The sequence below is a fragment of the Ailuropoda melanoleuca genome, chromosome 4, assembly GCF_002007445.2.
Source record: "Ailuropoda melanoleuca isolate Jingjing chromosome 4, ASM200744v2, whole genome shotgun sequence".
NCBI lineage: Eukaryota > Metazoa > Chordata > Mammalia > Carnivora > Ursidae > Ailuropoda > Ailuropoda melanoleuca.
The window spans coordinates 122,731,087-122,754,670 of record NC_048221.1 but is presented as its reverse complement, the minus strand read 5'-3'; the positions used below and the strand labels follow the sequence as shown (position 1 = coordinate 122,754,670).

Here is a 23,584-nt window from a genome sequence, read left to right as displayed (position 1 = left end):
CAGCCTTTTTGTCCATCTCCCTGACAGTTAGTTCACAGAAAGTGAAATGTAAATACATGGTCTTCTAGAGGCTACACCTAAATTAATGATGTAGATATGAAAATCAAGCTTATTATTATTAGCTAAGTTTTCCTTTATTATTGTTTTCCGAGTTTCTCATAATTTCATGACAAGTCATCATTACTGATTTGTTTTAAAATTATCTTTAGTTCCTAACTACCTTTTAAAACTACAAAAAAGAAAAATCACAGAAAGGTTGAGAAAGTGTATTTTCTTTTTATGGTGTCAATGCACTACAGTCATTAAAAAGGAATTGGTAGTAAATCATATTAATGGAACAGTTTGTGAATATGCATTAGAAAATTATTAGGACTACATTTTCTGCAGTAGAATATTTATTATTCAATAAAGTAATGCTAATTCATAGCATTTGGCTTAAAATATTGTTATTTTATGCACTGAAATGAGTATACAAAAATACAAGGTTAAAGGTTCATTTAAAACATAACATCTGAAGATGGGGCTTTATACCCTTTCCTAATTAGCCCAAGTTTCTAAGAATCAGCAACATAGAAAATTCCCTCTGATACACCTAAGAATCGTGTAGCTTAATTTCATGAGAACTGTCTTTTATCATAAACCACTGAAATAACCGGGCGTGTTTAGCTTGGAGAAGACTAAAAGAAGAGTCATTTGCAGATGGATTTGGGGACTGCCATATAGAATAATGCTTAGGGTAGGAGTACCCTTAGTAGGTTAAAGTGATTTGTAGGCACATGTGTGTTTTCAACATATGAAAGAATTTTTTCCATCCACTAATAATTGCCCAGCAACAGAAAGTGCTGCCTAATGCAGTAGTGAGTACATTTCACCAGGAAGGAGTCATGGAAGGTTGCATGACCTTTCCTTCATTCCCTTTGTTCTCTTCTTTCTTTTCATTTGTTCCTCTCGATCTGTGCTGCCTCGCATGGTCACTGCTAGCCACCCGTGGCAATGTAGTACTTGAAATATGGTGAGTCCGAATTGAGATGAACTATATGACCCATCAGGTTCTGAACTCCTAGTTCTAAAAATATTGTAAAATATTTCACTAATTACTTTGACATTGATTACATGTTGAAACAATACTACTTTATATCTGTTGACTAAATAAATGTATTATTTAATTATTCTTCTGTATGATTATGTCTTAAATATTTATTTATTCAGAGTAATGATCAGTTCTAGATAAGAAGATGTAAACACTCTACACCCTATCTCTCAGCGGTTGCAATGAAAAACCCTAGAGTACCTGAAGAATACTTACGGCAAATACCTGAGTACTCTTAAAAGTAAATAATAGTAGACATACTAGGGGCGCCTGGGTGGCACAGCGGTTAAGCGTCTGCCTTCGGCTCAGGGCGTGATCCCGGCGTTATGGGATCGAGCCCCACATCAGGCTCCTGTGCTGTGAGCCTGCTTCTTCCTCTCCCACTCTCCCTGCTTGTGTTCCCTCTCTCACTGGCTGTCTCTATCTCTGTCAAGTAAATAAATAAAATCTTAANGGCTGGAGTTTTTTTTTTTTTTTTTTTTAACTCTCTTGGCCCTAACTCAGGCAAGTTCCAGTGATGAAACTGGACTTCTCCTTCAGCAGCCTCTCAAACTTTTCTTTTGTTACTTTACCGCTAGGTGGACACAGTCATGGGAAGTACACAAGAGCATGGAGAGGTTGAAACTCCCACTTTCTAGCCAGAGTATCAGGAAGAGACACCCCTGGGATCTAGAGAATATGTAGGGGGAAGTCCTAGAGGGGAGGGAGCTGGAGAAAAGGATCCTTTAATCCTTCATACACAGTATAAAGTCTCAGGCTTATCCTCAAGCTGCACAGAATGGAACCGGACAGAATCAATATAGCAAAGGCTTTGAGAACTGACCTGTAGTGTAGACCAGTGCCTGGATCCCAGAGTGGTCTCTGGGTAACATACACTTGGGGAAAACCAGAATGGCATTAAATGACTTTGGAAACTACACTGATTTTGAACCAAGTCTGCAGAAGATGGCTTAGCACTTTCAGTTTGAACCTAACTTTATGCCAATTTGTTGAGCAACTTAAATGCAGTGGACAAATTCCTTGAGAGACACAAACCATTAGAACTTTCTTTTTTTTTAAGTTTTTAAAAATTTATTCATTTGAGAGAGAGTGAGAGTGAATGAGAGCAGGAGCAGGGGGGAGGGTTAGAGGAAGAGGGAGGAGCAGGGTCCCTACTGAGCAGGGAGCATGCCATGGGGCTCAATCCCAGGACCCCAGGATCCTGACTTGCGCTGAAGTCAGATGCTTAACCGACTGAGCCACTCAGGTGCCCCTCCATCAGAACTCTTTCAAGAAGAAATAGATAATCTGAATAGTTTTATATCTGTTAAAACAATTGAGTTCCTAGTTAAAAACAGTCTTTCGCAAATAAAAGCGCAAGCCCAGATTATCTCAGATGAATTCTGCCAAACATTTAAGGGAGACATAGCACCAATTCTGCACAGTCTCTTTAGAAATTGAAGTGGACACAAAATTTCCAAATTCATTTTATAATGCCAGCATTCTCCTGATATCAAAACCAGTCAAAGAAAGTACAAGAAAAATGAAACAAACTGTAGATCAATATCCCTCATTTGAAGAGGAGGAAAACTCTTTAAAAAACATTAACAAGTCGAATCTAGCAGAAAAAAATTGTATATGAAATGCATAACATTTATGACCAAGTGGATTTTATTCTGGGAATGAACCTACAACTAACATCATACATGGTAAAAGACTAAATGGTTTCCTCCTAAGATTGAGAACAAGGCAAGGCTGTTCACTTTTACAATTTCTATGTAACATTATACTAGAATTTGTAGACAGTGTAGTATGGCAAGAAAAAGAAATAAAAGGCATACAGATTGGAAAGGAAGGGATAAAACTGCCGTGATTCACATATGACATGTTTGTCTACATAGAAAATCCGAAGGAATTTTTAAAAAACTTCTAGAACTAATAAGTGAGTTTTTCAGAGATGTAGGATACAAGGTCAACATAAGAAAGTCAATCCTATTTCTTTTTTTAAAATCCTTTTTCTTTATACTAGCAAGAACAGTTAGAAAGAAAAACTTAAAAATAGTACCGTTATAATAGCCCTACAAAAAAGAAAAGAAAAAATACTTAGTTATAAGGTATGTTCAGGATCTATATGCAGGTGAAAGGAATTGAAGACCTCAGTAAATGGAAAGATATCATATTCATGGATTGGAAGACTCAGTATACTTAAGTTATTTTCTCTGAATTGATCTACAGTTTTGTGTGCAATACCCATGAAAATCCCAGCAGGATTTTGTAGATATTAAAAATATTACTTTAACAACTCAGGAAACAACAGATGTTAGCAAGGATAGGGAGAAAGGGGAGTCCTCTTGCACTGTTGGTGGGAATGCAAACTGGTATAGCCACTCTGGAAAACAGTATGGAAGTTCCTTAAAAAGTTAAAAATTGAACTACCCTATGATCTAGCGATTGCACTACTAGGTATTTATCCAGAGGATACAAACATAGTGATTTGAAGGTACACATGCACCCCAATGTTTATAGCAGCAATGTCCACAAGAGCCAAAATATGGAAAGAGCCCAGATGTCCATCAGAGATGAATGCATACACACATACACACACACACCACATCATCTTTATCCATATATATAATGGAATATTACTCAGCTATCAAAAAGAATGATGGATGGAACTAGAGGGTATTATGCTAAACGAAATAAGTCAGAGAAAGACAAGTGCCATATCATTTCACTCATATGTAGAATTTAAGAAACAAAACAGATGAACATAGGGAAGGGAAGGAAAAATAGAATAAGATAAAAACAGAGACCGAGGCAAACCATAAGAGACTTTTAACTATAGGAAACAAACAGGGTTGCTGGAGGGGAGGTGTGTGGGGGATGGGGTAACTGGGTGATGGACATTAAGGAGAGCACTTGATGTAATAAGCACTGGGTGTTACATGCAACTGATGAATCACTAAATTCTACCGCTGAAACTAATAATACACTATATGTTAACTAAATTGGATTTAAATAAAAAATAAAAAAATATGGGTGTTTGAGTGGCTCAGTTGGTTAAGTGCCTGCCTTTGGCTCAGGTCATGATCCCAGAATCCTGGGATAGAGTCCCATGTCAGGCTCCCTGCTCAGTGGGGAGTCTGCTTCTCCCTCTCCCTTTGCCCCTCCCCCTGCTTGTTCTCTCTCTCTCTCTGTCTCTCTCACTCTTTCTTAAATAAATGAAATCATTAAAAAAAATAAATATTATTTTAAAATTTATTTTGAAAGGCAAAGGAATTAGAACAACCAAAGTAATTTTGAAAAGAAGAATAAAGTTGGAGGAGTCAGACTATTAAATTTTAAGATGGATTCTCAGGGGCAGTATGGTATTGGCAAAAGAATAGATACTGATCAATAAAACAAAATAGAAAATCTAGTAATTGAACCACATAAATATGGTCAATTGGTTTTTCACAGTTATGCAATAGCCCTTCAATGGGAAAAGTTTAGTCTTCTCCACAAATGTTGCTTGGACAATTAGGCATTCATATGCCTTCTCTGCCCCCAAAGAAGGATCTTGACCTGTATCTTAAACCATGTACAAAATATAACTCAAATCACATCCTGAAATGTCAAATTTCAAACTATACAACTCTGAGAAGAAAACATAGCAGGAAGTCTTTATGACTTGAGGTAGGCAATGCATTTCTTAGATACAACATCAAAAACCCAATCCTCAAAAAAAGTTGATAAATTAGATTTCATCAAAATTAAAAATTTTTGCTCTGTTGAAAATGCTTTTTTTTTTTTTTTTTAAGATTTTATTTATTTGACAGAGAGCACAAGCAGGGGGAGCAGCAGACAGAGGGAGAGAGAGAATCAGACTCCCCCGCAGAGCAGGGAGCCCGATGTGGGGCTCAATCCCAGGACCCTGGGATCGTGACCAGAGCCGAAGGCAGTCACTTAACCAACTGAGCCACCCAGGCGCCCCTGCTGAAAATGCTTTTGAGGCTTTGAATGATAAGACACAGTGGGATAAAATATTTGCAAATCATGTATCTGACAGAAGACAAATTTCACCAAAGAAGATATAGAGATAACAAGTAAGGACTTGAAAAGATGCTCCATTTCATTTGTTAGGGAAATGTAAATTAAAACCATTGAGATGCCAGGACACTCCTCATAGAAGGACTACAAACGACAAGGGCAGCGACAATAACTACAAACTGACCGCATCAAGTGTTGGTGAGAATGTGTAGCAATTGAAACTCTCATGCTTTGTGTGACTGTTCAATGAAAGAGCCGTTCTGGAGAATAGTTTGGTAGTTTGTGTTAGGGTTAAAGATACACTTTTTCATATGACCTACTGATTCCACTCTTAGGTATCCAGAAATGATAATCATTTCTCTAGAAATGGAAATTTTATGTTTACGCAAAAACCTGTACGTCGATATTTGTAGTAGCATCGTTCATGACCATCGATGACTGGAACTAACCTAAATGTCATCCATTGAGTAAACGGATAAACAGACTGTACAGCCATAAATGAAACACTAGTCAGCTATAAAAAGGAACAAACTATTGATACATGCACTTAAATATATCAGCATATTTGGCTGATTCTTAAATACCTGTGCTAAGTGAAAAGAAGCCAGTTTCCAAAGATTACATACTATATGATTCCATTTGTATGACTTTCTGGACAATGTGAAACTGAAGGGACAGCGAGCTGATCAGAGGTTGCCGGGGCTGTGGGATGGTGGGAAAGTTTAACTACAAAGGGATAGCATGAGGAAATTTGGGAGGGTGATAAAATTGTTCTGTATTCTAGTTTTGGTGGTTTACACAGACCTGCGTGCAGAATCTGTGCATGTCATAAAACTCATGTGCTTGTACACAAAAGAGGAGGATTGTACTGTATATAAAATTTTACAAAATAGTTTAAAATTTAATTTCACCCTTTTATTCTTTTCATGTGGCTATTAATAAGTTTAAAATTAGGTACATGACTCGTATTATATTTCTGTTGTACAGCACAGCTTTAGGAATGCAAAGAAGGATTAGATGTCATCTCAATCTAGAGATAGGGATCTGATAGAAGGAGGTCTCATAAAGAAAGGAGGCCCATTTAAATGACCTGTTTCATCTGCCCCCACTTCTATCCTTTCTTCTACAGGTAGTTTTTGAGGATATGTTTCATGCAAATTATGCCAACTCTCAGATGTGATAATTCTTTTTAGTCTGTTTTTCCTGATATAGGAAAAGAAATTCTACCTCTCAAGACAAAATGTGTGCTGTACAATGGAGTCATTGGCACTGTCTCTGAATTTGTAGGGCAAAGAGGGTAATCTTTGAGGCACTTGATAAATTTCTTCATGATATCCTTGTGATGAATGTTTAGTCTCGTGGTGTTATTGGGTAAATATTATTTAAATGATTGTACCCAAGAGGTACTGATTAATTGAACTGTGGCTGCCAGAGAGGGAGTTTACCAGAAGCATGCTTATATCTGTTTATAACTCAGAACTGGGAGTGCCAACCCAAAATTGGAATAGAATCTAAGAATATTATAACAGGCTGTAAATAGAGAGATAAATCTAACAAGATTGAAATATAATAGGGATAAATTTAAAATCCTGAAATGGATTCTGAAATTCAGCTGTCCAAATTAAGAAGGAGAGATATGTGGCTTAGCAATAGTGTGTATATAACAGTCTTCGGGCTTTTAGTTGATAGGAAGCACAATACAAATCAACACTGATGTGGCTGCCAAAAAAAAGCGATTTCAGTTTGCAGTGGTATTTATTAATAGAAGTTTAGCATCGAAAATGAAGGCATGGATTTGTTTACTTGATTCTGTGTTCTTTAGAGCACACCTGGAATCTTATGTCTCCTTCTGGGTTATTATCCTGGGAGAGGGCTACAGACAAACTGGTACACATGCAGAGAAGAGAGAGGAGAGGACAATAAAGGAAATTGAGGCCACTCCGGTGAAAGAAACTGGAATATTTAGCCTGGTCAAGAGGTGACTCATGATGGGGTTGAAAGAGAGGTCACAAGAACTGCCTGCAAATAGTTGAAGGGCTATGATATTAAAGTGAAACTAGAATCATTCCATAAATTTTTAAGATCCAGTGGATGAATTTTTGGAGAGAAAGAGAATTAAATTTAAGTGTAAGGAAACATTATCAGGAGTTGGAGTTAACTCTTGGAAATGAGTCACCTCTCCAAAGTCTTTTGTAAAACTACTGCTTGAACCTACCTTTCCATTGACAATCTCCATCACACTGGCATTTCCACAACATTCATGTCTGACTCTTACTTCCTATACCTGGAGTTCCAGTAAATTATCATTTTATGCAGCAATTAGTAGGAATAATTCTTTGATCATTGGGAAAATTCCAGTTATTTACTGTTTGAGTTGTTTCTTTGAAACTCTGTTTTCATGGCATTTATTTAAACTTTAAGATAGACAGACTAACACGATAGTATTTCACTGGTGTAAGAATATGGAGAGGAGCCTGTGGACCAGCTGTGTTCTTTCTGTAACTGTGGGGCAGGACATCTGGTCCACCCTGTAGATCTGGTGGTTGGGCCTTTTGGGGATGCTGCTGATCGCTTCTAAAGATTGCCAGCTGCCAAGGTATAAGCATGTGAATAAAAAATATCTTGCACCTGGAATTTCTGTGATTTCGTGTATATGTAATATCATGAGCCACAGTAGGTACGTATTTTCAAAGGGAGGAACTTCTGCCCCATTGGTCCCACGATGGTAGCCTGGCAATTTTTAGGGAGTCATGAAAAATAAGACCCGAAACTACCATTTTGTTATTAGGCGGTCATAACACTTCTAGCCATCCTAAGTGTATTGTTTCTTTACTTTTTCCTTCTTCCTTTTTTAACCTCACCTTATATCACCTCTGATCCTATTTTTATTTCTTTGTTCTCTTGCCTACTCTTCCATTTTATGAAAAGTTGAAGTAAGCAGTATCCAAGTAATGTGTACTCTGTGTTCGTATCATCTTCTCCAGGGTGAAATAAAGGAAATACAATGTTATTGCTCTTCTGTATGATTTGTGTTGGTCTTTTCTCTACCATCTCTGCCTTGAGGTCAGGTACTATGTTTCCTACTTCCTGTATAACTCCCCAGGTGTCCAATATGTGCATCTGTGCATGGTGGGTTTTTAATAAATGTTCTTGACTGATTTACTGACTGTTCACCATAGCGAGAAAACAATGTCACATTTTATTCCAAAGAGGCTATGGAGTATTGAGGCAAAGTGCTTCAGGAGTTCTTTGAGGTCTGAAGGTAAGTGTTTGAGAAATTCTGAAATGTAAGAGTGTAAGATTCTGAAAGATACTTAAATTACTTCCTTGTTTTGAAAAATACTTGTAATGTTTTTGCTATGTGCAATATAGCAATCTCCCTCTTTCTCGCCTAAGAGATCTTTTTAGTTGAGGGTGTGCTAACTGGTATACATTGTTTGTTTTTTAAAAAAATATTGTATATCCAAATACTTTTGGCTACTTTAAAAATTTTTACAAATCAACAAAAATTAAAAAAAATCAACATTCTCCAATGTTTTCCTTTAAAAAAGGGCCATTTGGAGGAACTTTTTTTTTTTAAGTAGGCTTTATGCCCAGCATGGAGCCCAAGGCAGGGCTTGAAGTCACTACCCTGAGATCAAGAGTCAGATGCCTAACTGACTGAGCCCCTCCCAGGTACCTTCTTGAAGAATAAAGATCTTTATTAGTATTTGTCTTATAAAAATATTCTTTGCTTTAAAAAAGGGCTCATTGTAGAGTTTCTTTAAATAGGAACTCTCCAACTGTATTTTCAAGATGATTTTATTTATAAAAAATAAATTTACTCATAACCATTGAGTAAACACTTTCTAATTCATTTGTGTTTAAGATTAAAGTGGAACAGATTTTTGCATCAGATTAACAAAACAGCTTTATTGAGATAGAATTCTCATACCATCCAATTTACAGTTCAGTGGTTTTTAGTATATTCACGAAGTTGTCCAACCGTCAGTATTAATTCCAACATTAATTTTCATCCCCACCAGAAGAAACTTTGTACCCATTATCATTAGCAGTCCCTCCTGGCTCCCCCGTCCTGGCCTCTGGCAACCATTAGTCTCCTTTTTATCTCTATGGATTTACATATTCTGGGCATTGCATTTAAGTGGAATTATACAATAACCATACACTATTTGTGGACTTTTGTGTCTGTTTTCACTTAGTATAAAGTTTTCAAGGTTATCCATATTATAGCGTGTTAATACTTCTTTCTTTGTAGCTGAATGATATTCCATTGTATGTATATATGGTATTTTATTTCTATATTCATCAGTTGATAGACTTTGGGTTCTACTTTTTGGCTGTGGTGAACAGTGCTGCTGCAAACATTCATATGCAAGCTTTTGTGTGGACATACGTTTTCATTTTTCTTAGGTGTGTACCTAGCTGTGGAATTGGTGGGTCATAAGGTGATTCTATATTTCACATTTTGAGGAACTGCCAAACTTTTCCAAGGGATGGCACCCTTTTATATTCCCACTAGCAGAGTATGAGGGTTCCAATTTTGCCACATCCTCACCAACACTTATTATTGTCTTTTGGATTGTAGCAATCATAGTTGGTATGAAGTAGTATCAAATTGTGGTTTTTAAAAAAAAATTATTTGAGAGAGAGAAAAAGAGAGTGTGAGCATGAGCGGGGAGAGGGGCAGAGGGAGAGGGAGAGCAGAGTCCCTGTCGAGCAGGGAGCCTGACATGGGGCTTGATCCCAGGACCCTGGAATCATGACCTGAGCTGAAGGCAGATGCTTAATCTACTGAGCCACACAGGCGCCCCTTAAATTGTGGTTTTGATTTTGATTTCCTTAATGACTAATGATGTTGTGCATCTTTTTGTGTGCTTATTGGTCATTTCTGTATCTTCTTTGGAGAAATGTCTAATCAAATATTTTGTCCATTTTAATTTGTAATTAATTAATTTATGAAGGTTAGTGTTTCTTTTTTCTAAAAAATTTAATTCCAGTATAGTTAACATACAGCGTTATATTAATTTTAGGTGTACAATATAGTGATTCATCACTTCCATACATTACTCAGTGCTCGTCAATGTAAGTGTACCCTTAATCTTCGTCACCTGTTTCACCCATCCCCCTGCCCACCTTCCCTCTGGTAACCATCTGATTGTTCTCTGTAGTTCAGAGTCTGTTTTTTGTTTGTCTTCCTATTTTCCCCCTTCATTCATTTGTTTTGTTTCTTAAATTCTACATATGAGTGAAATCGTACGGTATTTGTCTTTCTCTGACTGACTTATTTCACTTAGCATTATACTCTCTAATACTCTTTAGCTCTATACATGTTGTTGCAAATGGCAAGATGTCATTCTTTTTTAGTGGCTGAATAGTATCCCATTGTATATATACACCACATCTTCTTTATCCATTTATCTATCGATGGGCACTTGGGTTGCTTCTGTAGTTGGGCTATTGTAAATAATGCTGCTTTTGCCCATTTTTAAGTTGGATTATTTGTCTTTTTATTGCTGAGGTATAGAGTTCTTGATATATTCTGGATATAAGTCCTTTGTCAGATACATGATTTGCCAAATCATGTATTTCCTCTTTCTCTGCAGATTGTCTTTTTACTTTCTAGATAATGTCCTTTGAAGGACAAAAGTTTAAAGTTTTTTCTGAGGTTCAGTTTACCTAGTTTTTCTTTTGTTGTTTGTGCTTTTGATTTCATACCTAAGTAAATATTGCTTAATTATGAAGATTTATTCTTACATTTTCCTCAAAGAGTTTTATAGCTTTTATTCTTACACTTAGTCTTTGATTCATTTTGAGTTATTTTTTGTATATGGTATGAATTAGGGACCGAGATTCATTCTTTTGCATGTGGCCATCCAATTGGCCCAGCACCATTTGTTGAAAAGACTCTGTCTTAGTCTGTTCAGGCTGCTGTAACAAATTACCGTACACTGGGTGACTTAATGTTTATTTCTCAAGAGTTCTGGAGCCTGGGAAGTCTGAGATCAAAGTGCTGGCAAATTGAGTGTCTGGTGAGGTCTGCTTCCTAGTTCATAGACAGTCTGTTTTTTCACTGTAACCTCACATGGCAGAAGGGGGCAAGGGAGCTCTCTTGAGTCTCTTTTATAAGGGCATTAATCCCATTCGTAAGGGTTCTGCCCTTATGACCTAATCACCTATCAAAGGCCTCACTTCCAAATATCATCACATTGGGGTTTAGGTTTCAACATATGAATTTTAAAGGGATACATTCAGTCTATAGCAGACTCTTTTATTTAACAATTTTTAAAATTGTGGTAAAAATAACATAAAATTTACCATCTTAATAATTTTTTGGGTATATTTCAGTACTGTTAATAACATTCACATTGTTGTACAACTACTCTCTATAACTCTTCATCTATAAAAGCTGAAATTCTGTACCAATTAAACAGCTACCAGTTCTCCCCACCTCCCCAGCTCTTGCTAACCACCATTCTTTTTTTCTGTCTCTATGAATTTGACTACTCTTGGTACCTCATATACCTCAAATACTCATAAAGTATTTGTCTTTTTGTGACTGGCTTATTTTCACTTAACCATAGCATCCTCAAGTTTCATCCGTATTATAGCATGTGTCAGAATGTTTTTTTAAAAGGCTGAATAATATTCCATTTGTATATATACCACATTTTGTTTATTTATTTATCTGTCAGTGAACACTAGGGTTCTTTCCACTAGGCTACTGTAAATAATGCTGCTGTGAACATGGGTGTACAAATATCTGTTTGAAACACTGATTTCACTTCTTTTAAATATATACCCAAGAGAGTGGAATTGCTCGATCATATGGTAATTCGATTTTTAAATTTTTGAGGTACTACCATATTGTTTTCTATAGCAGCTGTACCATTTTACATTCGTATCAGTGGTGCACAGGGATTCCCATTTCTCCATACCTTCACCAACATTTGTTATATTCTCTATCTCTCTTTTAAATAGGAGTCATCTCTTTTTTTAATAGTAGTACTTATGAGTTTGAGGTGGTGAGAAGACTCTTTTTGTCCCAGTGAATTGTCTTGGCAGCCTTGTCAAAAATCAGTTCACTATAATAAAATAAATAATTCACAGGGATAAAAAGTATAAAACAGGGAATATAGTCAATAATAGTGTAATACACTTATCATGGTGAGTATTTTGTACTGTATATAATATGTATGGTGATTGTTGAATCACCATGTTGTACACCTGAAACTAATTTAATATTGTATATCAACAATACTTCAATTAAAATAAAAAATTCAATTGACTATAAATGTGGAAGTATTTCCAGTCTCTGAATTTTATTCCATTGTTCTTATGTCAGTACCACACTGTCTTGATTACTGTGGCTCTGTAATAAGTTTTGAAATTGGAATATGTGTCTTCCAATTTGTTTTTTTCCGAGATTGCTTTTTTGCTGTGCTGGAACCCTTGCATTTCTGTATGACATTTAGGATTAGTTTGTCAATTTTTGCAAAAAAAAAGAAAAGCCAATAGGGATTTTGATAGGGATTACATGAAATCTGTGGATTAATTTAGGTAGTACTGCCATCTTGACAATATTAAGTCTTTTAATCTATGAACATGAGATGTTTTTCCATTTATGCAGGCCTTCTTCCATGTCTTTCAACAATGTTTTATAGTTTTCAGTGCACAAATTTTACACTTGTTTCACTAAATTTATTCCTAAGTATTTTATTCTTTTTGATGCTATTATAAATGGAATTTAAAAAATTCATTTCTGGATTGTTCGTTGGTAGTGCATAGAAATGCAATTGATTTTATACATTTATCTTGTATCTTGCAACCTTGCTGAACTTGTTTATTTTGATTCGTGTGTGTGTATGTGTGTGGATTCCTTAGGATTTTCTATATGCAAGATCATGTCGTCTGTGTACAGAGATAATTTTGCTTTTTTTTTCCAATCTGGATGCCATTCATTTCTTTTTCTTACCTAATTGCCATGGCTAGAACCTCCAGTCCAGTGTTGAGTAGAATTGGCAAGAATGGATTTCCTTGGATCATATTTTTAATGTTTAGTGTTTTGGAAATATGTATTACTGACAATGGTCCTTTGAGAATTTGAAAATCCAGTTTTATGTCCTCTTATAGTAACAAAAGTAACCAAACTTCCATTGGAATTTAGCATGCTGTTTATTTTTTGAACATTAATATGCGCAATAATTCTAGCTTGGCTTTTTCCAAAACTTTGATGCCTTTGCTCTGTTAGCTTTATGAGTTTATTTTCTAAATGTCATGAAAGTAAGCCAGCCTATCTCTAATGTAAATGTTCTCTCAAGGAATTGTGTGTACTGAGTATAGTTGAATAAGAATGAGTAATCAGGATGTTTATATTGTCTACACTAGTGCTTCCTAATCTTAGTTTGGGTTAATGCTTTGTAGTTAGCACATTTGAAGTAAGTTTATAATTTGTAGTAGATAAAGTGGAAAACCAGAGATAATGCTAGTGGGTAAGATGAGGGAGAGGCAGTGATTATTATTACTTTTGATAATTTATTTCTACATCCAACCTCTGAAAGGTATATATTTTTTCCTGTTTTAAATTCAAGTGTAATTAACATACATTGTTATCTTAGGTTCATATGTACAATATAAATGATTCAACAATTCTTTATATTTCTTAGTGCTCATCAAGATAAGTGTACTCGTAATCTCCTTTACCTGTTTCCCCCATCTCCCCACCTACCTCCCTTCCGGCAACTGCCAGTTTGTTCTCTATATTTAAGAGTGTTTTTGAGTCTCTTTTTGTTTGTTTGTTTGTTTTGTTTCTTAAATTCCACACATGAGTGAAATCATATGGTATTTGTCTTTCTCTTACTGACTTATTTCACTTAGCATTATACCCACTAGGTCCATCCATGTTGTTGCAAATGGCAAGATCTCATTCTTTTTTATGGCTAAGTAATAATCCATAGTGTATATATACCACATCTTCTTTATCCATTCATCTATCCATGGGCACTTGGGTTGCTTCCATATCTTGGCTGTTGTAAATAATGCTGCAGTAAAAATAGGGATACATATTATCTTTTTGAAGTAGTGTTTTTGTTTTCTTTGGGTAAATATGAAGGGCATATTTTCTTGCTCATATTTATTCTCTACAGAAAGAGGTAGAACGAAATCTTCTGAACTTTATTCCTAATTGTAGATTTTTGCCAGTACTTAGAAAACCAAAATTCAGAGAGTAGAATTTTTTCACATATTAGAGCATTTCTTGAATGTATTCTGTATGTCACACTTTCCCCATTGGAAATATGAAATAAGTATAAGCATGTTTATTCTCTGCGTGCTTGCAAGATATTTAGGAAGATCAAGTATATGTATTTATCTTGTACTGCTCTGCATTTGTGGTTCTGTATGTATGTTCCTGTCTCCCTAACTAAATGTAAGGTCCTTGAGGAGAACCATCTTTGTACTGACACAGTGTGTATCACAGTGCCTCACATAGACCATGTGTTTGTTATGGATTTTTGAAATTAATAGAATAGGAAAAACAATATAATACTACAACAAAATACTCAAGTGAATGGCATAACCAATCAGTATTGTTGAATGTCAGAGGTAATGATGATCAGTGTGTACTGGATTTATTAGGAAAGTCTTCATGCAGGACAAGGTGATTAAGTGGACTCATAGAAGATAGGTAAGAACCGAGCCAGGGGAAAGAGTATTTCAAGTAGGTGTCATCGTTTGGAGGCAGTGAGTGGATCATACTGACTAGAATACAAGGTTGGTATTGGTTTGTACATAGACAGGTGAACAAACAAATAGGAACATCATATTTCAGAGGCCTTAAATGCTAGTTTGAAAGGTTTGCCCTTATTCCATTTGACGTTAGAGAATCATTGGCATTTTTTGAGCTAGAAAGTTTTAGGGCAAAGTTGTACTTTAAGAACATTTATGTGGTGATAATATATATCATGGGCTGGAGGGAAGCTTGTATCAGGAGACTATTTAAGAGGGTATGATAATAATTGAATTCTTCTAGTCTGTCATCTCTTAAAGAACAGAATTTTTTCTTTGATCATCAGTGGTTAGCATCATGGCTAGAGCAGGGTTCAATTTTTTTTTTTTCATCGGATGCCTGAATGTATGAACTAGGTCATCTGGGCCTGGATGGAGCTGTTAGGAGTGGGAAGTTCCCTTATGAGAAACATTTTGGAGGAAGAACTGCGATGACTTGTTTTCTAAGAGTATAAAGGGTGTGGGTAAGGTCGAAGAGGACACTAAAGTCACAGCATGGGAGGTTAAGGAATCCCTAGAAATAGGGAAATCAGCTAGGGGAAGAGAGGAGTGGGAAAAGGGACAGTTATGAACATGTTTTTAGACTTGCTGAGTTTGACATTGAAATACGTAGTACGTAGTTGAGGGAAGAAAGGCTCAGATGAAAACTGAAGTCTGAGTGTATCAATTATTGGATATACTATGAAGATATTGTTTGAGCAGGAAAAATGATTGGACTGATAGAATTGTGTATGCATGTACACACGTGTACATACACTTATATGCTAGAATCGAAGATGTGTGTTTGTTGGTATACTAATCTGCTGGTTGGTATTAGCAGAATGATGAGTACTGGTTCTTGGGGTGAGCAGAGGGAAAAAAAAAGCCAAAGAAGGAGACAGGAAAGGAACAGAGGTAGAAGAACTTAAAACATAAATTTGCTAAGGAGACTTTGTAATTTGTCTTGTATTTCAAGATGGTAGTAGTAATGACTAGTGGTGCTCCCATATCACTTACTAAGTGCTTACTGTGTGCCAGACACTCAGATTGGCATGCTAGCTCTGTTTATCCTCACATCAAGTCTATGATATCAGCACTATTAGATCCCCTTTTACTGATAAAGAAACTGAAGTCTAAAGAAGTTAAAATTTGCCCAAGATGAGTTGAGCCAATAAATAATTAGGATACATTGTGGATATAAACCCGACTTTTTTGGCTCCAAGCCAGATATTCTTTCCATTATACCGAAGGTTTGTATGTTTAATTTTGTCAAGATAAGTCCTTTATCTTTAGAGAAATAGTTCCCAGTAAAGGTTTATTAATTAGCAGGCAGTGATTGGACAGTCACATTTCCTATAGAAAAATCTGCACGTACTTTGGATGTGGCTGCTTTATTTCTATGTGGGTATTTATATGTATAGTGTGGTAGGAAGAGAAAACTTTTTTGATTGCATATTGTGGATATTTTATTTTTAAATATTTTATTTATTCATTTTAGAGAGAGAGCATATGAGAAGGGGGAGGAGCAGAAGTGGAGGGAGAGAGAGGGGCAAAGAATCCCAAGCAGAGTCCATACCGAGCGTGGAGCCCTATGGGCCGGGGCTCGATCTCACAACCCTGAGATCATGATCTGAGTTGAAACCAAGAGTCGGACGCTTAACCAACTGAGCCACCCAGGTTCCCCTGTAGATACTAATTTAAAAGATGATATAATTCTTTCATTTGAGGAATTAAGCATTCAGGGAGCTCTTTTCAAATTTTTTTTTTTGTTAAACTAATATAAACTTCTTTTAGAAGTGTTTCTGATGCATGCCTCAGAACATTCGTAAATTATCAAGGAAATAATCAGGGCCTCATGTTTTCTTTTCTTTCAGGGGATATCATTTTCAATGCCCAATACCCAGAGCTGCCCCCTGATTTCATCTTTGGAGAAGATGCTGAATTCCTGCCAGATCCCTCGGCTCTGCATGTGAGTAACTGCAGCCTCATTTCGGATGATCTTTATTTGTTGAAGAAAAATAAAATTAGTTTTTGACAATTGCTTGACAGATAAATTTGCCAAACATGTGGGGCTTTTTCCACCCCTTTTTTCCCTCTGTCTTCTGAAATCAGTTCAGCTCTTCATGTGCCAAAATAGTTTAAAGAAAAGATTTCTTTTTTCATTGCAGTTTTACTTTCAGACTATTTTGAATTAAAATCGCTAGCATATTGGTTAAAATATTTTTACTTCAGCTTAAAGAGACATGTTGAGGACATTTCTTTATTTTAATTTAATATTTCATGCCTGCGATCAGTTTTCTAATGTTTACTAACACTTCATCACAGAGCTTGTTAGGGGAGTGTTTCTTGGCTCTCTAAGAGGCCATTTTTGTATAGAAGTGAAAGTGGCAAATGTGGACTTGTATCCGTATTATCTCAGTATTATTATCACAAGGGTAAAGACCAGATTAAGTGTTCTTTATTTAAGCAAGACCAAAAACTTTGTAGTTAAAGTAACATGTTTCTGGGGTTAAAGCAGGGAAAGGAGTCGTGGTACTTGTCAGAGCACATGTGGTTTACATAAAAAATTGTGTGTTTCACATTGCTGGTGGAGAAAATCATGTGCCATTTTGTTTAAAAGGTCTGACCAGACAAAATGTCTCTTTCTTTCCCTTCTCAAGTTTAGTTTTGCTATGATGCCTATGCTGTAGTTCAAATCTATATTCTTTGTTTTGTTTTTTGGACATTTTTTTTGTCTCAAAGTTGTGTAATTAAAACTTTTGATGACTGACTGTGAAATCTTGCCCCCCTCCCTTTTTAAAAAGGGAAGTGTTCAACAGGAAGTATCAACCCAAACCTAAAGAACGATCTTAAATTTTAGAACACAGCTGTAAAAATGCAATTGGCAAGAGTAGGATGGGTTCGTTGCAAAATTTCTAATAATTACACTCAAACTGTTAGTTGATTTTTAAAAATTTGTAGTTTAAGCATGGTTCCTTTAGACGCTGTGTGTTACATATTCACCCCATATTGAAGCTGAGGGGCTTACCTGGAGAAAAAGGAGGTGGAAGTATCTCTACAGACCTCTTCTGTGTGAAAGCTGCCAGTGGAGGGTAGCATTTGCTGAATGCCGAAGATGTGTTATAGGCTGAGTGCTCCAGGAATTTAAAGAAGGTTGTCAGAAAAGGCTCTGTAGTAGGGGTAAGACTTGGACTCATTCTTGAAGAATGGAGCCCAAGTGGGAAATATGGCACAGAGAATTTCAAGTAGGGGGAGTGACATAAACAAATAAAATGTGTAATATATTATAGAAGAAGGTACTGACAGGTTTGCTGAAGTGTAAGTTAATATAAGGCAGGTCTAGGAAAGGTTAGAGAAGGAAATTGGACTAAGATGTTGAAGAACATTGACTTCTAGGTTAAGAGCCACAGAAGGAGATGATAATTGGAGAATCATCTTACAGCAATGTGGTCAGCATCATGGATTAAAGAAAAATTGAGGACCAGAATTAAAGACTTGGAAAAACCTGGAGAGGGATTTGGGCTAGGATGATATAAAAGGGGAGTACTATGAAGGAAAGGATAAGAAATGTGTTTACAACTTTTTTTTTTTTTTGGAATTGCCTTTCAAATTTGCAAGGCACATCTTCAATGGTGATGAGTATTCTGAGAGCATAGAATGTAAAAGCCGAAAAGGACCATGAGGCTCAGTGTATTCCACTTTTCTGTTTTAGTATTGAGAAAATTGACCTAGAATTATATAATTGTGCCACACTTGATATTACAACTCCATTCTTCTAATATTTAGTCCCCGAGGGAGGTTTCCAGAGATGTCTTTGAGATCAGCTGAAGAGGAACAGCCAAAAAAAATCGAAGGACTATATCTAAGAGAAAGATTACCAATCTAGGGGAATACTTTCTCTTTAGCTGTAGTCAGTCTGAGCACTCAGCCAGGCTACCCAGGACCAGTGGTTTGGGCAAGCCTAGTAAAGCAACCAGGGTGCACCCTCTATCAGCTGGTGAGGTTGTCTCAGCCCTAGAGGTGCCCTTGGTGCTCATTGTCATCTGGCCAAAACACTAGGACAAGATACACGTCAGCTGATGTTTCTCTGAGCATAGCATGCCTCCGAAGGACTTTTCACTCAGCAGTTAACAGGCTATGGTTTAGTTCTTCAATTCAGTTCAGCCTTTTTTCCTTCCTTCCTTCCTGAAATGCACAGAGCACATTCACCAATAACCTGATTAGTCCATTTTGGTCTGAATGAAGGGAGGATTCCATGTTTCATCACCCATGTAGTGGAGAGCAGAATGTCTAGATTTTTTTGATTTTCCCCCTGAAGTAGTACTAACTACAGGAGGGAATGAATATGTCCCCTTAGATTCTGGAAGGGTAGTCCATAGTCCAAAGTAGTTGCTATGGCAAATATGGAATTTCCTTGAATCTTCTGGGTTTTATTTTAAAAATCAATAGAAAGTATTTTGCATTTGAGTCTGTAATATACCTGTGCTTTTTAATAAAAAGTATATTAAGTTATACATATTTGAGAAAAAAATGTGTCCCAGTTTGAGAAATATAATTTTTGAGAATATATGTAATCTTTTATTTATTCAATTTATTTAAACCAGCTTCTTTCTATGAAAGGATTTGAAGTAACTTAAATAAAGGATACACGTAAGTTTAATAAAAATATGTGAGGTGCTCTAATCCATCAGATGAAACCACCTCTTTCTCACCTCATACTCTTCATTCACTGAGATGAGTTTCATCAAGAACTTTAAAAATCCTCAGATGAATGGAAAATACTAGGTGGAGATACCAGATCCAGGTAAATATGAGATAGATACCAGAGACGGGTATCTCATAGATACCGGAGAATCATAAAATCACTGAGTTATAATCGTAATTGTCTGGTGGTTCCCACTTCTGACTAACCATCAGAATAATTTAGGAAGCCTGTTAAAAATAGATTCTTGGGGCACCTTGGTGGCTCAGTTGGTTAAGCGTCTGCCTTCAGCTCAGGTCATGATCTTGGGGTCCTGGGGTGGAGCCCTGCATTGGGCTCTCTACTCACCAGGGAGTCTGTTTCTCCCTCTCCCTCTCTCTCTGTGCTTTCTCTCTCAAATAAATAAATAAAATGCTTAAAAAGCAAACAAACAGATTCTTGGATCCCACTGGAATCTGAATTAGACCCATTAGGGAGCTGAAGAGTCATTAAATTCTCTGGGCCATTTCTTTTTTTTTTTTTAAATTTTATTTTTAATATTTTAAATTTTTTAATTATTTATTTATTGGACAGAGAGAGACACAGCGAGAGAGGGAACACCAGCAGGGGGAGTGGGAGAGGGAGAAGCAGGCTCTCCGCTGAGCAGGGAGCCCGATGTGGGGCTTGATCTCAGGACCCTGGGATCATGACCTGAGCCGAAGGCAGATGCTTAATGACGGAGCCACCCAGGTGCCCCTGGGCCATTTCTATGTATTAGTCTGTGAACTGCTATTGAGAATCACTAATTGAACCCATCTTTTATAGTAACATCTCCGACAGAAGGCCCACTTGTCTTTGACATTATTTCCAGTGAAGTATCCTTTTCCATTTTGGGGACAGCTCCATTTTTTTTTTAATTAACAGCTCTGTTGAGGTATAGTTTATATGCCATATAATCCACCCATTTTAAAGTATGTAATTCACTGGTTTTTAATATATTCACAGAGTTGTACAACTATCACAGTTAAATTTAAATTTTTTAAATTGAGGTGTAATTGACATTTTAGCATTATATTACTTTTAAGTGTACAACATAATGATTTGGTATTTGTATATGTTGTGAAATGGTCACTGCAGTGTCTAGTTAACCTCTACCATCATCAAAGTCAAATTTAGAACATTAGCAGTCACTTCCCCTTCTTCCCCACTCCTACCCATATCCACTCTAAGCAGGAACTATTCTACATTCTGTCTCTGTATGTTTGCCTGTTCTGGACATTTCATATGAATGGAATCATACCATATGTGGTCCTTTGTGACTGACCAATTTCATTAGCCTACAGTTTTCAATGTGTCATATATCACTACTTCATTTTTTATTGCTAAATAATATTACATTGTATGCATAGACCACATTTTATTTATCCATTGTCAGTTGATGGATATTTGGGTTGTTTTCATGTTTTGGCGATTATAAATACTGTTGTTGTGTGGGCATGTTTTAATTTTTTTTAGATATATCCCTGGGAATGGAATTGCAGGGTCAAATGGTAACTATATTTAGCTTCTTGAGGAACTCTCGGACTGTTTTCCAAAGTGGCTATACCGTTTTACATCCCTGCCAACATACAAGTGTTCCGTTTTCTCCACATCCTCACCAACACTTGTTATTATCTGTCTTTTTGATTATAGCCTATGAAGTGGTATCTCATTGTGGTTTTTGGTTTCTATTTCCTTGATGGCTAATGATGTCTTGCATCTTTTCATGTGCTTATTGGCCGTTTTTATATCTTCTTTGGAGAAATGTCTATTCAAAGCCTTTGCTCTTTCTTAAATGGGGTTGTTTGCCTTTTATTGTTGAGGTATAAGAAGAGTTCTTTGTATATTGTATCTCTGTATATGCCAGAATTTTCTTCCATTCCGTGGATTGTCTTTTCACTTCTAGATAGTATTGTTTGATGGATAAAGGTTTAAATCTAACTTACCTATATTTCGTTTTGTTGCATATGCTTCTGATTTCATATCTAAGAAATCATTGCCTAATCCAAGGTTATGAAGTCTTACTACTGTCTTTCCTTAAAAACTTCTATAATTTTTGCTCTTACTGTTAGGCATTTGGTCTATTTTAGGTTAATTTTTGTATATGGTGTGAGGTAGGAGCCCCACTTCATTTTTTTTTAAGATTTATTTATTTATTTTAGAGGAGGAGAGAGAGAGAGAGAGATAAAGAGAGTGTGTGGAGGGGCAGAGGGAGAGGGAGAAAGAGAGAAGCAGACTCCCCGCTGAGCTCGGAGCCTGATGCGGGGCTTGATCCCATGACCCATGAGATCATTACCTGAACTGAAATCGAGAGTTGGGCACTTAACTGACTGAGCCACCCAGGTGCCCCTCACTTCATTGTTTTATAAGTGGAGATCCAGATATCTAAACATAATATTAGAAAGACTATATTTTCCTTATTGAATTGTCTTGGCATTCTTATTGAAATTCAGTTGACTATAAATGTGAAGGTGTATTTGTGGACTGTCAATTCTATCACTTTTATCTGTCTTTTAACCTTATACCAATACCACACTGTCTTGTTTGCCCTGACTTTGTAATAAGTTTTGAGATTGGGAAATATGAGTTTTCCAGCTTTGTTCTTTTCCAAGATTGCTTTGACTATTGTGGGTCCCTTGCATTCCCTAGGATCAGCTTGTCAATTTCTGCCAAGAATCCAGCTGGGATTTGATAGGAATTGCATTTGCTGTTCACCATTTTCATTCACTTTTGCCTGAAACTCTCTTCCCCCATTTATCTGAATGGCTTGCTCTCCTCTTCTCTTCAAATGGCATCGTATCAGAGAGGCCTTTCCTGGTGTCCCTATACAAAATAGTGGTAACACCCTCCCCATTACTGGCTCATTTTCTATCATGTGTTGTTTTCTTCATTACATTTACCACTATTTGATAAATTTTTCCTTCCTTATTTGGTATCTCTCTGCCAGGGTGACCAATGGCCCTGGTTTGCCTGCGGCTGATGGGTTTTCTGGGATGTAGTACCTTCAGTGTTGAAACTGGATAGTCCCAGGTAAATTGAGATGGAAGCTTACCCTTGTTTCTTCACTGGAATGGAAGCCTCATGAGAGAGTGAGTTTGCTTTCTTCACCGGTATGCCCTAATAACTAGAAGAGTGCCTGGTGTGTAGAGCTGCACAATATGTATCTGTTAGGTGAGCAGGTTTCCTTTAAGGTTGTGTATTTCTTAAGGGACTTGCTGGTTTCCAAGACTAGAAAATACGTTTTAGGTGAAAATTTCAAAGTAGAAGAAGAGATTCAGTTTTAGAGAAACTGGGAGATAAAAATCAGTTAACAGAATCTCCGAAGCAGTGATTTTCAGCCTTGGTTTTGCAATGCCCTGTGGTATGTTTGGCTACCTCAAAGGGCATTGTGAAATTTTTTTCCCCAAAAGTAATAGTGATAATTCACTTTAATTTAAAGTAAAATTGCATAAAGGAGGAAGGGTGGTTCATAAATTTAAATGAGAAGTACATGTTGCAATTATAGCAGAATTGGAAACCACTGATATCTGACTTCCTAGTTTGAAGAAGGTGAGGGCGATTTTGGGTTTGGGACAAGCATCTTCAGGGTAGGAGTCTAATGCTACCAGTTCCTTCACTGGTTCTGTTCTGCTCATATGGAATGTTAGTGTAGGAAAAAGTATCACGCCGACACCTTGTCACTTCTCCTGCCCTGCTCTCCACTGTGCTGCCTCCAGAAGGACATCTTTGGAATGTGTCCTTGCAAAACAGTGCCCGTTCCCTGTGTACATGAGGTATATGTGAAGAATGCACTTCGCTGAGATGGACTGACTGCATGGCCTGCTGCAGAATAACGCCGGCCAGGTGTGTGGTGCTCCTGTTCTAGACACTTCCCCGTGCCTTGGCCTACAGTACGTTTTAAAGGAGAATTCTCTGTCATTTTTCAAGTATTTATTTAATGCCTCATTTGAGACCTTTAAGGCTCATCTTCAGCTCTGAAGCTGAACAAAATGTTCAAGACA

At 36.7% G+C, this 23,584-nt stretch overlaps 1 protein-coding gene across 2 annotated transcripts in view; it reads left to right on the top strand.

The window, feature by feature from the left end:
* BABAM2 (BRISC and BRCA1 A complex member 2) overlaps window positions 1-23,584 on the top strand; it is a 404,421-nt gene that overhangs the window by 66,906 nt on the left and 313,931 nt on the right. For both annotated transcript variants that reach the window (XM_034659718.1, XM_034659717.1), the window contains exon 4: window positions 16,738-16,832. In XM_034659718.1, coding sequence (XP_034515609.1) covers window positions 16,738-16,832 — 95 coding nt within the window. The remainder of the gene's footprint in view (window positions 1-16,737; window positions 16,833-23,584) is intronic.